This window comes from Melanostigma gelatinosum (genome assembly GCF_949748355.1).
Source record: "Melanostigma gelatinosum genome assembly, chromosome: 2".
Taxonomy (NCBI): Eukaryota; Metazoa; Chordata; class Actinopteri; order Perciformes; family Zoarcidae; genus Melanostigma; species Melanostigma gelatinosum.
Genome location: NC_136635.1, coordinates 17331098 through 17348656, shown reverse-complemented (window position 1 = coordinate 17348656; position 17559 = coordinate 17331098). Strand labels below are relative to the sequence as shown.

The 17559-nt window shown below is 43.0% G+C and overlaps 1 protein-coding gene across 2 annotated transcripts; it reads right to left on the bottom strand.

Moving 5' to 3' along the window:
• Positions 1 to 31: 31 nt before the first annotated feature.
• galns (galactosamine (N-acetyl)-6-sulfatase) lies at positions 32 to 17363 on the bottom strand. Of its 2 annotated transcripts, none has more exons than XM_079282596.1 (14): positions 17244 to 17363; positions 16879 to 17002; positions 16056 to 16130; positions 15821 to 15923; positions 15188 to 15331; positions 14327 to 14393; positions 13525 to 13652; positions 13270 to 13409; positions 13023 to 13126; positions 9715 to 9857; positions 9011 to 9113; positions 5545 to 5666; positions 1724 to 1841; positions 32 to 540 (listed from the first exon to the last, which is right to left on the bottom strand). In XM_079282596.1, the coding sequence occupies exons 1-14, from the start codon at positions 17349 to 17351 to the stop codon at positions 454 to 456; spliced, it is 1566 nt and encodes a 521-aa protein (XP_079138722.1). In that variant the 5' UTR covers positions 17352 to 17363; the 3' UTR covers positions 32 to 453. The 2 variants fall into 2 exon arrangements, with proteins under 2 accessions (XP_079138722.1, XP_079138723.1); XM_079282597.1 differs by having other exon boundaries at positions 15188 to 15238.
• Positions 17364 to 17559: the final 196 nt, after the last annotated feature.

Genomic DNA, 17559 nt, shown 5'->3' with positions numbered 1-17559 from the left:
ACAGTCCAAATAATAGTCATGATACAATGTATTAAAAATAGATTTTTTTTATTAAAAACATGTTTTGCAGAATTAAGAAGGATACAAAACTAATACAAAAAAATCCAACATGGTCTAATTCATTACATTAGGCATGATCAAAATAAATACATCCCTATCTGCTCTACACCATTACAATGAGTCCTGACTTAAACCACTGGCTCGTGATGCAGTTTTTTTCCACAACAGGTAAAACTTGTGTTGGCTCATTAAAATCACAAAATTTTAAAAGCTATTTGCATAATTAATATGATGTTGTTGTACCAACATTATTCCCTTGATTTTACCATGTCCTTCTTTTTAGCACAGCACATAACCCATTTTACAAAGAATGTAAAGACGCATCTTTTTAAACAATCAGTTGTTTGTTGTTCTGTAGAAAGGCACAGCTTTAGGTTTTGGTTCCTCATCGTCTCAGTGGGGCCAGTCACACTTCCAGGGCTCAGACTTGGGCACTTTGAAACACTTTCCTAACTTCTCACAGCCTGCAGGGGCCCAATTCTGTAACAGAGAGCGGCCATCACATAAGAACAACATTATGACGTTATCAAAGATATTAGTTATAAAAAGTAAAACTGTTATTGGGTCATCAGGAGTTTACTGTCCTGTGCCCTTAATGGTTATATTCAAAGTATTTTCTTCTGGCATAGCAATTGCATGTATCCTGTGTCATTAAAAAAATATTGCCCAACTATGTTTAAGATTTGTCACAAGACAAGGTTTATCTTAATTTCGTGACACATTATGTGTTTTAAAAGCGTTATGCATTACTACTTCATGTATTTGCATTATATTTAGCAGAATTTACGAATAAAACAATCAGTTCAACATTGAGTGGTGATATTACAGCCGGTTGGTAGTTGAATATTAAACTAGTAAGATTTTAGTTCAGTTGAATTTGTGGATAGAGCTTGAGACAAAATATATTGTATAAAAAGTCAAAAGATCCATATTAGCATGACACAGGATAAGACATTAGACATTATATTACTACATAATGTATTCTAACCCTATTAAAAATTGGGCTCATTTGATTCACCACTAGGGGGCAGTGCGATGCCACAAATGAATCCACAACATTGAAGCTCCCAATCTGCGGTGCTTCTGGTTGACAAAGGCAGTGTTCAGTTCAGCGCCTTGAAATAATCCTAAATTAGATTGCTTGTTTTTCCTCACAAAAGTGTGACACAAACACAATCGAGGAGAAAATGACCATATTTAGGTGATAACGTATGATTCGGTCAAACACAATATACACATTTTGGAGCAAGTTAGTAACAATGATAAACAAACATTAAATTAAAAAAATTATATATAGAGCTAAATCTGTTAAAGTGGTCCATGAATATTCTGCAGGCTCAAAGCAGACATTTTGAAAATATTTATTTTCAAAGATTTTTATTGTTTCTCAGTTATTAAAAAGGCTTTATCAATTTATATTATGTATTAATTCATCTGATGTACAAGTGTGATGGAGAGAACAGAGAGCTAAGGTGGCTGGCCCAAAGGAAACGTACAGTATCTGCTGTGAAAACTCAACTGGCTTTGGTCCACTGCCTCTGGATTAATTGGGGAAATAGTTCATGCGACACGTGCAACAAAGCCTCTTCTCACAACATAATTATTCATTTTTTCAATTTCAAGAATAAAATGCATTATGATATTTATGTTATGTAAATCTCACCATCACCGCCACGTCACACATGTTGAGCTGGGGAACACCCGGCACCAGAGTCTTCTTATGCTGCTCCACTACTGGAGAGATCCTGCTCAGCACATCCTGGTACTCCTTCCTCAAAACACTGCAAACACACAATGCACAGAGTCAGTAAGGCTGCAAGTAACAAGTTTCATCCTCCATTGTTTGACCATTTTTTAATTTCAATTTATGGATCAATCGAAATAAAACATACAAAAAGGTGGAAAAAAGTCCTTTCCAATTTTCATCTTCAGATATCTTGTTTGATTGTCAATTTAAAATGATAAATGACAAAGACAGGCAGCAAATCCTGACATTTAAAAATGAAGTAACCAAAGGATGTTTGGCAATTTAAAAAAATTGAATAATCTGCAGTTATTTTTTGAAACAGTTGAATATTTTTCTGTCAATCAATGAATCCACCATTTTAAAAATAAACAAGAAAAACAATGGCTTTACCATCAACAGCACTATATGAGTTTATAAATGTAAATACACACACACACACACAGCCTTCCTCATTCTATTCAGCAGTATTGTAGTAAATGCACTGCGCCCATGCATCCAGTACAAGCTGTACTCTTTATATCAGAGAGGGAAAATGGTGTCGCTTTCAACAACAGAATAAACGTTCAAACACACAGGCTGTCCACTCAGGCAGCCTCAGCAGGGTGAACTGTAACCTCTATCCCATCCCCTGTCTCTCAATTACTGCTGTTGGACACCAGTGAGCCCGAGCACCTCTGTGCATTATTATATTCAGTGTGTAAAACACAGGGGCCCCGAAGGCTTTCAAAGGAACGCTGGTCACAATAGGACCTGTGGGGTTAATGGGCTATGTGTGCTCGTGTGTGTGTGTGTTGGGGGAGTGGACGTCTGGTGGCGTGACACACAGATAGACAAATATCAGCAGTGCAATTACACCCCTGATACACTCGCCGGCAGCACCTGTGCCAGCCTTCCATCCTCCCTCCACTGCAAACCCAGCCCTCTGATTGGCCCCTGGGGAACATGCGCATGTGTGTGAGGTGAAGTGTCAATTAGAGTAATAACCCCAGGCCCTGTCCAGCTCACACCTACCCCCCCCCCCCCTCTTAGATCTCCCACAGGGCAGCAAGGCTTTCTCCATCAGCTAGCACCTGCGCCTTTCCTCGATACTCTTTACTTTACCCTACAATTACTCGACTGGTAGGGCACCGGCTGCAATTAGTCTCTCTCTTGGTGTGCCTTTTTTCGTCATGAGCTAACTATCTACGCATTGTGACCCTGGCTGGATTACTCCCCTCGGTTGCAAATCAAGACATTCAGATAAAATTGCTTCAGCTATCTAAAAGCAAATTCTGCTTTCGCCCGATCTCGATCAGCAAGAGGGATATTTCATTCCCCTCCTATCTGCGCCCGCTACTGATTGCTGAGATTCATTTTGCGATCAGTGACGAAAGAACTTAACAGAAGTAAATGTAAGGGAGATTTATCAGACTGCTGTAAGCATTCCATTCCCCACACAAGTCTGCAAGCAAAGCATGCCATGCAATGAGAAACTTGCGCGAGACATTACGTTGTCTTTTGTTTTGTCTATGCACTCAAAATCTCACACTGCAGACCTCTAAATCAAAAACTAATAATATCATTTGTTTATGCCCCCGCTGCAAACAAATAACCAAAAGCCCACAGTCAGCACGGCTCATTATCATGATTATAACCCTTAGCTTACTGGTCTAGAGACCAAAATCTGGAATAATAAGCAGGCTCTATGCAAATGGGGTCTTTTGATTTATAATGTATGGCACCCACGGGGGATGGGGGCATTGCTCAGGTGTGTCACCACTCTGATTACTGATTCATAACACCATTGCTGGAACACACACACACACAAAACCACACAGTGGCAGAAGGTGGGGGAATTGAGGAGACAATCAAATACATCTGTCCTGCCTACCCCTCCCCTCCACCACCTTCTCCACCCCGGTGGAAATTGAGCACTTCAGTAAGGACTATTGATTGGGGACACAAGAGCTTGGTGGCGGGCAGCAGATGAGGCCAGACTGTGCAGGGCCGCCCGCCTGCAGTGTTGGAGCTGGGACTACACTCTGGATGGCCGGGGCTCTGGGGACGTGAGCTGAGGTAGGTGGTGTAAAAGAAGGATGTGTTAACCTCAGCCTTAGGGCACAGACATGGAGGGCAAAGTGGAAGGAAGCAAAAAGGCTTAGAATGACTCCAATGAGATCCAAACTCTGGGTAGGTGCAGACCTGGCTGGGTTTGTGCTTCATCCTGGAATGACGGACCATCAACGCAGGACCTCCAACTCCAATCAAATTTGTCTAGGCCTCTGTAGTGCTCGTACATTTCCTCTCCTGGATTGCATAATTATGATCTACTGTTTTCATGGGTGACTGTTTGATTGTGTATGTGCGCGCGAGTGTGCTCTTTGCTAGATCACATCCTGCGACAGTAGTGAAGGTATGTGTGCAGACAGGCCCTACATCATCTTAAGTGGCTCTTTAGGTGTAGACAGAGATTAATGACGGCCAGGCAGCCGGTCCAGCTGGGGGACCGAGGAGCACATGGACAAAACGCACACATACACATGTGTGCACACAAACACACACTGAACTAGGATGGAGGAGAACGGTCCCAGTGGATGCAGAGGGACAGCAGCTGAGTGGTGAGGAGTGAGTTGAGGTGGAGAGAGAGAAGAAACAAGGGAAGAGGTAAGACACAAGTTTGGAGAGGAAGGGGAATGTCTAGTGCTGATTAGAAGAACAGGGAAGAGGTCATTCAGCTGGGTTTGGGGGGGGGGTGACCTTGCAAACAAACTCTACTGCAGAGGTGAAAAATGAGTGGGCATATTTGGTTTGTGTGTGTGTGGGTGCACATCTAGCACTCAGCCCAACACATGGCTGCGCACTGATTGCTTTTTGCTTCTTTTTTTTATTCTTCCAAGTGAATAGCAGGGCTAAAAGGTGAGCAATTGAAAAACAACATGAATGTTTTATCATCCGATCTCACGACCGAGCCAAACGAAGTTAGGGAAGGAGGCAAAGAGGAGATGAGGCCGGAGCGGAATGCGAGAGGCAGAGCTGCAGAAAAGGCAGAAAAGAAAGGTCAATCTACGAGGTTTTACGGCAGGATGGAGCCAAAGCGAACACTGAGCACGAGAGAATATTCGCTCATCAAAGCCGTTTTTGAGATTATCTTAATGTGTTGGTCATGATGTCAGCCTCCGTCATAGTTTCTAAAAGATTGCATCAATATTCTGCACTGACGGTACGCAGTAAAAGACAATGCTCATCTGCCTCTGCACCCTTATTTAGGAATGGTCTTAGCTCAGCCTTGGCTGTCTGTGTTCCATGGCGTCACTCCATCCTGCGATTCTTAACTCTCCTTTGAGCGAAGGCAGAGACGCACAAAATTCCATTAAACAGCACTCGCTCTCAATTTAGACCTGCACAATTTATCTTACAATTTGAACCTGCAGCGGTGCACCGGAGTGCTGAGGGCCAGATAGTGATCTTTAAGGAGCTGTTTGCAATCACAAAGAGAACGGGTGTAATCAGGTGTGCTCCGGCTGAGCGGATCAATCCAACGCCTTCTTTTTCATGCCACTGAGCATTGATCTCATACACATTCAGCGCTACCAACAGGCAAACTGCTTTCCGATTCTCACCCCTCTCCAGTTCATTTTCTAGCACCTCTTCATTTGCTCCTGGTTTGACTCCCTTCTCCCCCTGCTCTCAATTGTTTTGCCTCCCCTCTCCTACTGGAAATCAGCTGTAATCAGGGTTGAAGTTTTCAGGGAACTAACCTGATGGGGTACTTTTCTCCAGGATCCCGCCCCAGGTGGAAAATGATTGGCTGCAGTGTGTGCTCTTTCTGGTCGTGAGTAGTCACACCCGGGACCTCTTGACCTGGACAGAAGTTGATGCCCTGTAAGACACAAAAAGACAAAAAGCGTTGCCTTCAATTGCACAATACAGGTGTGTACAATATTTGTCTATTTATTATAATGCAACTTAAGCAGAGTATGAATTAGGTTGGTGACTGATAATACTGTAGAGAGAGTAAAATCTGACAAGTAAGGAGGAACGAATGAACCCTTCAGATCAGAGAAGCTGTTCTTTCTCTCCGTGTTTCTATATTATCTGATGTTATTCTACATGCCTGCTATGATTTATTTTTACACCACTAAAAACCTTCCGCCACTCAGGATGAGCCCTGGCTTTGTCTTCTGTATGTATGCTGGAACGCGAGTGCAACCCACCATATAGGAAAGAGAAGAACATCATATTTAAGGTCAGTCATACATGTAAGAAAGTTTACTTTTCATGCAAAACAAGTCAAACCTAAGAAATAAAAAATATAAAATAGATCTTTAAATCCCATTTCTTCACCAATTCTGGATACTATTTTGCCCTCTGTAATGAATGACTTTTCTTTAACTTCCTTTTTTTTCCATGGTGTGTGTCGAATTTGTTTGCATTCAGTGGTCTATATTTGTTTTTAGATGTTTTAGTTGAGTGTTTTATCTTGTGAAATAAAAAACTCTAAAGTCAGCTAAAGAGACCTGGATGTCTAGATTCAGGCTTGCAGCCACCTGCTACTCTGAGCTAAATGCTAAATCTCATTGTAGTGTGGCCTACAGGCATGTCTTCCAATCTGTTGTGTTATTCGTGCAGCTGATATTGGTACATCATGAAGGGGTTCAAGTAACTGGCAAAATAGAGGACTTTTCATCCTTTTCGTACTGCCTCCCCCCTTCATCTCTCCATGCCTTCGCTCCAGCTCCCCGACTCCATTCTCGTGAGTCTGGCAGTGATCGCAGTCAGGATTGAGTCACACTCACTCCTCCAGAACCCCCTGGAGATCTGCCCACTTCTTCAACACACACAAACACACACTTTTTGATGAGCACAACTAATATTGAGAAAGCATTCATCTGTAAGGCACTGTTGCTGCCCCCCCTCTGAGATCGCTCAACAGAGCACCTCAAAAATACATAAAGAAGAGAGCGAGAGAGAGTGAGAGGGATAGATGCCCCCCACCCTGCAGAGCCTCCTCTGATCCAAACTTGTCCTGTCTTCTGAAGACAGAAGCTTAGAAATGCAGAAATAAATGAAAATAAATCCCAGAGGAGCAGGCAGAAAGGCCTGCTGTGTTGGTCTCTCTGTCTCTTGTACATAAGACATAACAGCAAGGACTCCATATCTCCTCTGACATTGACGCTATGGATGCAACCCGGCTGCTTTCAAACCGGAGCAGAGCAGCCGCTATTACAAGATAAGGTGCAGGAGCATCCAGCGGTGGCAGGATGGATCTTGGAAAAGGAAGGTCTTTTTGATCAAAAAAGGTAAAAGTATGACCTGAAAGAACAATAACTTTACATAGCTTGTGGCGGATTATTTAAAACTATATATATATATATATATATATATATATATATATACTGTTAATATATTTACTTTCTACTTCATGGATTTGACTACATGCGTGTCAGAATTGCAGTTCATCTTTGGATTCTCTGCAAACTAACTTCAGCAATGCACGTTGTGACTTGTTGCCATAAAGTCAGTGCATCTGTGCTTTTTAGCAAGCAAAGGTGTGTTAATGTTATGAGTTACAGTCTAGAGCAGCTGCTGCACAGTCGATCTCATGTCAATTCCTGCAACACAATTCATGAAGAAATTGATGACATAACAAGTGTTCCGACTAACAGGGGTCGGGGGAAAGAAGTCATTTTTCATTTTTTTATTCATCACTTTGTGAAGTATCCAACAGCGTTAAAAAAGCTATCCCTGCTGCCACAAAGCTCCTATTGTATCAGAGGTTACTCGGCAATCCAGATACAAAGGAGCCACAGTCACGACAAACTATATTTTGCAATATTAGCATCACAACACTGCCTCAAGAGAGTTTGATGAGGGCCATTTAAGCCCGCGAAATTTCTCATTTTCCTCATGGCTGAGCCGAACACAGCCAGGACGGAGCGATATGTCTCTCGGCTATTAACCTGTAATGTTGTTCTTCTTCACAGACACACATCTTCCCTTGTTTACCATGGGCCAGGAAAAAATATATATATATATGTATTAAAGTATTACCAAAGGTGAAGCACAAGCAAGGAAACATTACTTTTATTCCAGTAAAAAGAGGATGATTGTGTATTTCTGCTGCAAGACATTAATTGAAGCCTATATAGGAGTTTCAAGGGTCCAGGTCATTTTGAAATGGTCAATGATCCAGGTCATTAGTGCAAGTGAAGGTCTAAATAGGGACCTTGAAACATACTGTCATTTTCAAAACATGTCATGCGTCGTCTGACCGTGTGAAACAGCTCAATAAGTCACTTTGTTTACATTTCTCATGTTTATAAAATGTACTATGAGTTACATGAGATGGACAGTTTAAGGATTCAACCATAATGACACGAAGCATATTGGGAATTTAACTTTCCCTGGAAGGAGCTCAACAGTCACTCCATAAAACACACACAGACATCTATGGACAACCGAACGTTCATGTACACGTCCTATCTCTAGCTCTATCTCTCTCTCTCTCTTTCATATACAGACACACACACACACCAATCGATAGGCAACTCACAGGCAATCAGACGCCATTATTTGTGAAGTTCCACTTCAGTTCACATGAGTTGATAAAGGAGGCTGCTATTGATTGAGCGGCCCTGAAGGAGAGAGCAATTTAAGCGACCGATGGGGCATAAAACAAACTGGAAAACAGGAAAAGCAGAGCCATGATGGGACGACAGGAGGATAAGAGGACATGGTTTTCTGGACAGAGGAGAGAAAGAAGGACCACACTATCCTGCTTCTCAAGTGTCAGATTTCACATCTCTCCTGGTGCATTTAATCAGCATCGAGTTGATGTAATTACGGCCGAGAGATACTGCTGGCATCTGCCTATCTTTCTTCCTTTTGAGCTCCGTGGTGCCAAAAAAAGAACAAGTCTACAGCAGGGAATGTCGCTTTGTAAATGTAGAGGAAGAAAATCTCCATGGAGTCAGAACAAACAAGTCAATTGGTTGATGAATGACGTAAGTTCGCTGATGTGGGGGTTCTTCATTAATATTCATTACGCTCTGATGTACACAGCAGTCAACTGATGAGCCATTTTGAAGATAACACCAACAGTGAATGTGTTTGTGTGTTTGAGTAAGATTAGGAGAGACAAAGACGGAGGATGTAGCAGTGCAAATCAAGAACTGAGGAAACAGAAAGCGGGGAAAGAGTTGCTGTGTTACAGGGGAATCTTACGTTGTTAAACTCTTCCCATGAGTTGCTCCAGGTCCAGTAGTGTGCCTTGTATTCTCCAAGTCTCACAGCCATCAGCTCATTCCCACGGTAATAGAAGATCGGCCTGTTGCGGGGGAGAAGGGGGAGAAGGGGGAGAAGTATTGCTCTTTTAAAAAAACATTCTCTCTTGGCATGCTTACACGTCAGTGCACTCTCACTGTTTTCTACCCATTCTTGCAATTTGTTTAACCATCCCAGCAACATGAAGTTTCTAACTCTCTAAAAAATCATTCAAGTCATCGTCATTTTTTAATTAAATTAACTTCCATCAAACAACGAGATTAAGAGTCTCCAGCCATACTAGCAGCTCTGTGGGGCTGTACTTGTCCACAGTGGTGCTTTGAGCTGTACAATGTGTACAATGTGAATGCTAACATCAGCATGCTGCTGTTTAGCAGGCTTTAATGCTCACTATGTTCACCATCTTAGCGTTAGCATACAAGAACTTGCAACTGGCATTAAGCTCAAAGTATCGCTGAGGTGGATGGGAATGTCATCAGCTAGGCAGGTATTTGGTCTTTTGACCGGATGATGAGACGAGAGGAAAAATCATAACACTGCTCTCTCCCAGTCAGGGATGTGATCATGAATATTAAAAGAGGATCTGGGGCCCAAAGCAAAGGCCCCAAACACCTAAAAGCAACAGCTGGTGTGCGAGTACTCGCCTGCTTTGGAGTGCTTGTGAGCGGTTCAGCAGGACTGGTGTCAAGTCCAGTCCATCCAGGGCTCTGTCATCAGGAGGGCTGATGCCGGCCACAGCCAGACTGGTGGTGAACAGGTCCATCACATTGGCCAACTGGAAATTCACCTGGTAAAGGACAAAGGAATTGTATTCCACAATCACTATCTGGGCTATGACAAGCAATTTCACACAACCGGTGAGTAAGGGTCGAGAAAAAGTGAAGAACTTTGACGAAATGAGGACTGGCCAAATGTCCTTAAACATAAATTGGTCCTCATTGGTCCTTGGTTGTAATAATAATACGTATAACACTCACAAATCAAGTAATAATTGTTTCATGGTGCAGGAATACCAAAAGCGCGCTCGTTTACGCTGCATTTTCTTTATGGCGGCAAACGAGGCAACAATGCATCGTCATGATAGGATGTTTGTATGTGTAGTGCTGTGTACACGTGTAGGAAAGAGGTGCATTTCTTCCCATCTCTGCTTGCAGGTTTAATATAGAGCCTGCAAAATGCCTCTCGTTCTAACTTAGTTTTTTGGGGGAGAAAAGGGAAAAAGGAGGAGCGAAGAGAAAGTAGGGAGAGGACGAGGCATCGGGCAAGCAGACGGCTGGTGCTGTTTTATCTCCTTCTCCCAGTCCCAGTGAAAAGCTTTATTTTATTTATAAACTTTGAACTATTTTCAGATAAAGTGACATTTTTTCGTTGTCATCCTTGATCTTCCCTTCCATTCTCTCCTGAGCGAGCCTTAGAGGGAGACGGCACGCTCACAATCAGATAGCGCTATCAGGCCTCTGCAGCTGCACCGCCATGTGCCGCTGTGCTCCTATCGGCAGCCAGCACACATATAGACACAGACACACACACACACACACACTCACACAAGCTCCTTAGCACTGAAATGAATTCCCCTTTCTTCTGTATTCACGGAACCAGCCACAGAAAAGGCTTTGCAATGCATTCCATGATATATCTGCACATCCAGACACTCACCCTCTCTCTTTCGCTCACACACACACAGATTTAGTCCTTCACTTCATTTTTTTTTTTTGTTAAGTCCCCCCTCACACAGACACACACAAACCATTAAAAGAAGACAGGACAAAAGGACACAGGAAAAGGCAAAACTGACATTTACTTAGTAATAACTTGCATGACCACAAAAGCAAAACTTTCGGACTCTGACTGCTCTGACAGAGGGATTTATCTAAGGAGTTGCCATCTTTTAATTCTGTCCGTCATTGGCTCTGCCCCCTTCTGCAGTCCACACTGAACTTCACTCTTTCGTCACCCTTTTTTTCCCATTTTGACGGACTCATTCCTCTCCATTAATGTCACATTCTTTTCCTTGCATTCCTCTCCGTGTTGTGAGTGGTGATGTTGGTTATCTGAGGAGGCGGTTCTTCTATCCCTGTCCCTGCCATTCTGCATGTGTGTCTGTGGCCTGATAAAACACAACAAAAGGGATTGTGACCCTCGACAACGTTGTGGGGCCGACACCCCCACCCGCCTCCCAATCTCTGTTCCTACATCCAACACCCCTCATCACCCGGGCCCCTCAGGCACTGGGAGAATGCTGAATCTGCACCTGCTTCAGACCGGCCATGCTCCTCCATTCCAGTACACATCCAGCTATCCTCCTAAATATGAGAGGATGGCAAACGATTTCCAGCACATTCACACAAGTCAGTTAAATGAATGAGCTTCATCACTCAGATGCATTCACAGATAAACGGCTTTTTGTCCGTTTAGGTCGAAGTTGTCTCTCAATCACAAGCCCCCAACCGCCCAAAAAACTTGTCTCCTCATCTCGACACTGTAAAGATGCATCTGTCCTCAGTCACGACAATAAACCTGCTGGAATTGCCCCCTAGCAAAGGCCTGCATGACTGTTCGTTGTCTGCAGCATTTTGCTCAAAGAGCTTATGGACTTTTCAGTACACAGATCGACAGAGATTGTGGAAGAAAATAAACAAGAGCGGGGGCAACCCTAGGCCTGGTCTGTCCTCCTTTCCAGAGTGATGAATCCAGAGCTGTAGAGTACAGTAGCTCCAACAAAGCAGCTTTGTCATCACAACCCCAGAGAGCTTCTACTGACCCCTCGTTCTCACAACCAAGCCACAACATGAGAAAGAAAGTATCTGTGACACATACATACAAAAGCATGCATATATATATATATATATATATATATATATATACTGTATATATGCATGCATGTAGAATGAAACAGAAATGACAGAGACATGATCTCCACATTTGCACACACACACACACACACAGACACACTGGTCAATTATAAAGTGGCACAGGTGCAGCAAACAAGCCCCGCGAATACAGCAACATTCCTGGCAGTGTGGCAGTGCCAGTGTCTTTAGCACTCTTCCTTTTCTCTTTTCCTTTTCTACACCAGCCACCTCTTTTCCTCCCCCCCCCCACACACACAACCCCTCCCGTTCCTTTATCCTGAGCGCCTGGCATATTCAGATACTGAAGTCCTCATTACGGCTCAATCCAACCTCAGCAAACACACAAACAGATTAGCCGCTTAAGACGCTCCCAATCCCCCTCTCCCTCGCTACTCCGCTGTGCTATCAGGCCCCAGCACACCCCTGTGAGATGAGCCAGGGGCAAGGCTTACTGCAGACTGCAGCCTCCGCTCGCTCCTCCACCAAATCCCTCTGCGTCACAGCCCCGTGTCACAGCTGCCCCTAATACAATTAAAAGTCATTTGCAGAACCCACAGGCTTAGAGGATCACGGTGTGGGTGGGGGGTTAAATTGGGGAGGGGGAGGGAGGAAAGAGAGAGTTTGGCGCATTAATTCCAGCCAAAAAATATTTGAGGAAAAAGCGCCCACACACTTCGTGGCCGCAATCACACCGTTTATCTTTACTGTTTCTGGGGTTCAATCCCTCGATAGAAGTTGAACATATTCAACTGGTTACAGCGCCACTGGGTCAGTGTGTGCACATGTTAAAGTGGTAAACGATACACAAATGAAACAAAAAGCAACAATCATTCAAAAGAGAGGATTAGTGAAATCATTTTTCCTTTACTCTCAACCCTGTTTTGCAGTCCTGTACATCCCCGGCAGCTTAATAGACATTTCAGCTCCTGGTACCTGTTGATAGGCAGAACATTAAGGAGCTTGGGGGTAAAACTCGGCTCGGGATCCTGGGTCTAGTTTAGTCTCTAAAGAAGATGGTAGGGATTAAGTGAATGATCGTCTTGGATTTTCTTGTGGAGGCTTTATTTGGTAAAAGCTTTAAATCACAGGGGTGTTCTCACCGTGCCTCCTTTGATGTGTCCAGGCCACCAGGCAATGGCTGGCTCCCTCATGCCCCCTTCAAAGGTGGTCTCCTTCCCGCAGAGGAACGGCCCGTTGCTCCCGCCTCAGAAATCAGACGTGCAAAAACTCTAATTATACACATACAGTACAGAAAATGTGTCTTGGACAAAAATACACTAACTTAGTTTCACAAAGAAAAATCTGAGTGTGTGTGTGTTTGAGTTTAGCGTTGAGGTTAGTGCCCACCTTCGTTTGGACAAGATATTAGAGCAGCTCCGTTGTCTGATGTGAAGAAGACAAAGGTATTATTTTCGATGCCCTGACTCTGCAGCAATGACAGGATCTGACCGACGCTGTAGTCCAGCTCCATCACTGCATCACCATATCTACACAACACAGACAAACACAGCTTGTATCATTCCCCAGGTGAAATAAATTAAGTTACAACCTTATGCAGCTCTTGGACAACAAAAAAAGACAGTGAGGTAGGATATAACGTACCGGCCTCGCTGGCTCTTCCCTAGGAAGCGTTTGGAGGCATAGACGGGGGCGTGAGTGGCGTCCGCTGCCCAGTAGAGGAAAAAGGGACGCTGGGCCTCATTCTGACGGACTATGAAGTCAAGACCTTCCTGTAGAGGTGGGAGGTGTGAGAGAGTGTTACAACACTGTCAGTGCAGATGGCAAATGTTGCTTGATTCTCAGTACTGCTGTCATTTGGTCCAACATAAGTAACCGCTTTCTTTGTTTTCCTACCACACACAAATTCTATGTTTGGCCTTTATTTCATTTTCCAAACCATCAGCCACACCAACAACAACGCTACTGGAACCAGTCTAGTTCCATAAGACATGCTGATATGAGCTTTACAAAGCTCTACTTGACAGATCTTCCTCTTGTGATGGCAGAGTGCAACTTTCAAGCATGCAGTGTGTCTCTGCACGCTGCTTTTGATCCCTTCAGGAACTGAACTGACGTAGGCAGCAGAGATAATCAAGACGAGTGTGTGCAATTCAGTCTATTCAAGGATCCACTTCTGCTGGTTGAAAAGCACCGTAATAATCAAAGGCCAAAATCAGGCTTTAATTGCGCTTTTGATTTGTTGAATAGATGATCTATGTTTTGTGCTTTTTATGTTTTGGTGAGCAACAGACAATTTTCCACTCTGGTGGACAATAAAATAGTATTCTATTTCCTTCTATTCTATAAATAGTTTTATAAGGTAAACTGTGAAACACAGTTGGGTGGACCCGGCATGCTCCACTGAAAGGGTTGTATCATCTGAGACAAGTAAGCCTTAACTCACCACCAAGTACATCTGTGTGAGGTTGGACTCTCCAGTCTTCTTGTCAATCTTAAACTCCTCATAGTATCTGGAAAACAAGTGGGTTGACATGATTTATGAAATAAGCCTTCATCAGTCGTTATTTATCATCCCATCTGAATAACTGCTGACCCCACACCATTCAATTTCTCCTCTGCTTATTCAACCGCATGAAATGATTCTTTCACAACGACCTGATTGTATTGTCAGGGCTTTCAATCTCCCTCTCAATGGACCGGAACTACTGCAAGCCATATCATTAAGACAATGGGGGCAAATTTCCCTCTTGCCGACGGTGTTTGCAGCAGATTTCATAAAGGATATATTCGGGAAGTCTCAGCAGAGCTGAGCAGAGGGAATTGTTATGAGGTGTCGCTGAAGCGTGGCGCGGCGAGCAGAGAAGCAGTGACAGGCATCTCTCTTTCTTACGCTTCACTTCCTCCAGGTGTCCTCGCACACAGCCAACGCAACCTGCCGTCTCTTGAGGGCGAAAGTGTGTGTCTGTGTGTATACGTTTCTATGAGTGTGTGTGCATGTCTGTCCAGGGCCCAGGTATGCAGCGCTGATTAAACCCACGACTAAGCGAAAAACACGCCCGGCTGCCAGTTCCAATGACCCTGAATACACATATGGCTGTTTTGGGGAAAACAAATGGGCGGAAAATGGAATACACAAGCACAGCTGGTACAGAGAGGGAAGAGGAGGGGAGACACTCAACTCATCCAGAGGAGCAGCCAGCCAAACTATTCCACTGAGTCACCGGGGAAAGACGATTTTAATAGATTTTCAGGCTCTGTTTCTGTCTGCTGTTATGTATATCTGAGTGCTTGTGTGTGATGCTACCTGCCAAGCATCTCAGAGTTGTTGTAGACAGGGATGTTGGGTCTGATGCTGCTGTTGAAAGGGCCAAAGTGGCAGTTCGGCGCACCAAACCACTCATCAAAACCATTCTCCAGAGGCAAGTACTGAGGTCTGTGGCCCAGATGCCTGTAGTGGCAAACAAAGTGCACTCACACACCGTAAGATCAATGTGACTGAAGGATCATTCTGCATGTTTACATTCAGACCAATACTACAAATCTAATTAGCTTGTGCTACTACACACCTTTTTAAAAAGCACAACATACTTATATTAATATTTGATTGCAGTGCCTGCCTTCAGTGTAGTACGTAAATAAGCTTTTGCAGAGCATTGAAACGAGTTGGTAATCTAACACAGCAAAGTTGTGCTTTTAAAATACGTAACATTAGACATGTGTGCCTTAATGAGAGGAAAAATACATTCTACAATCTGGAATAAAATCTGTGTATACTGTGAAAAAAACCCATCAGTAATGTTACGAATACATGATTTGTATTTAATGGACTAAAATATGCAAATATAATTTTCAATTTAAATTGAATTCACAGGCTTCATCACCTGTCGTCATCAACACAACCTCTGAAACAAAGATTACAGAAAGACATAGCGCTCACCATTTGCCAACTATCTTGCTGACATAGCCCTTTTTCTTCAGCATCTGGGGAATCAAAATCTCATCCTTAGAGATTCCTCCCACTATCTCCTGTGGTGTGTATGCTACAGGAAATGTCAAAGATACTGAGTGTACAAGACTTTCCACGACTTTATTGCACATTGTACATTACAGACTGAATTATCAGAAAGCCTGCAAGAAATAATTTGCACAGTAAGGACATATTAAGGTTGTACCGTTTCTGGCGTGGGCATTCGTGGTGTAGAAACCGTTTCTGACAGGCAGCCTCCCGGTGAGAAGTGCAGCTCTGGCTGTCGTTAAAGTAGAAATGATTTTATTATTATTAAATTATAACTGTGTTCCAAATGATGTTATTACTGGCAAACGAATAGTCATGTGTGCTTTATTCTTTGCACCAATGTCACATAATTTCTCCAACAACTTTGGTTGAATACTTGAATCAAATATACGGTAACATTCATACTTTATTGTTATAGTAATAATAATGGATTGTACAGAATAGAATTGTGAGAATTAGTTTTCTGTAACTACCAATACCCTTTATTTATCAACTGCTATGAATGGCTGTGATTCAACTCAATTATGTACACTGATCACTGCTGTACCTCCACATTTCTTTTCAGCTTGACTACCTTGTCCACAAGGTTTTTATAAGTTCTCATGAACTAAATGCACACAAACTCTATTCTGAATCCATAGCATTTTACATGGAGACCTTCAGTGAAGCATGGAGATGATCAAGCTTGAGTTTGAAGGTTTCACACAACAGTAATATGACAACACCTCATGCTGTGCTCTGTTTTGCATATTGTACTTAAATGATGCAAGCTTGTTTTTTTAGCAAATCACAAGTGTGGTTCTGAGTTGGGTCAATATAGTTAAGTTTATACTTTCATCAATTAGGTGTTATTCCAACGTTTCACTGATGTGACAATAAGAACACATGTAGAGACAGAAGGCTGTGATGAGAGCCGGAAATGAGTCTAAAATCTTGCAAAACAGGAAATGCCGGTTACGGTTCTGTTTCTGCTAACTCACATGGGGAACAGAGTGGGTTTGCGGTGTAGAAATTTGGGAACAGCATGCCTTGGGCAGCCATGGCATCCAGGTTGGGGGTCTCTTTAGAAAGCTGGCCAAACACCCCCAAGTCCCCCCAACCCATCTGAAGAGCGGAGGGAAAGAACTGAGAGATTATATACATTCACACCAAGAAAGATAAAACACACATAAACATTGAGCAAGCTGCAATGTGTTCAATGACATGTACAGTGACAGAGGGTACTCCTCATGACCAACATACACAGACTGGGAGAAGTAAAGAGATTGAGACTGATTCACTGCTCAAACTAAACTGTGCTGCTGATGTGATGAACTAAAGTCATACAAAACAGGAAATAACTTACGTCATCCATGAGCAAGATGATAATGTTTGGAGATGAAACATTTGATGTATTTTCTGTGACGGAACAACATATTAATGCATAGAAGAGAGTCAGAGTTACAGTAGACATTGCTGTGCTGCAGCTTGCTAAAGTCATATGATCAACTTCGAGGAAGTGATTTGTTTGCCTTCATGCGGGTCATCAGCGCAACGCTTACGCATACACAGCAGAACAATTGTTTTGGATGTGTTTTTGCTTGAAATTTATTTAGGTTTTACATTAATGTTAGCGTAATAGATTTTATTTATTTGACTTATGAATGTTCAACTGTGAGTAA

Excerpts from the sequence above, each read along its gene's own strand:
- galns (XM_079282596.1), bottom strand. The coding sequence starts at position 17,351 with ATGTCTACTGTAACTCTGACTCTCTTCTATGCATTAATATGTTGTTCC. Across the intron at positions 17,003-17,243 it reads TCATCTTGCTCATGGATGAC|ATGGGTTGGGGGGACTTGGG; the intron begins GTAAGTTATTTC and ends TCCGCTCTTCAG. Across the intron at positions 5,667-9,010 it reads CATGGGAAGAGTTTAACAAC|GGCATCAACTTCTGTCCAGG; the intron begins GTAAGATTCCCC and ends TGTGTCTTACAG.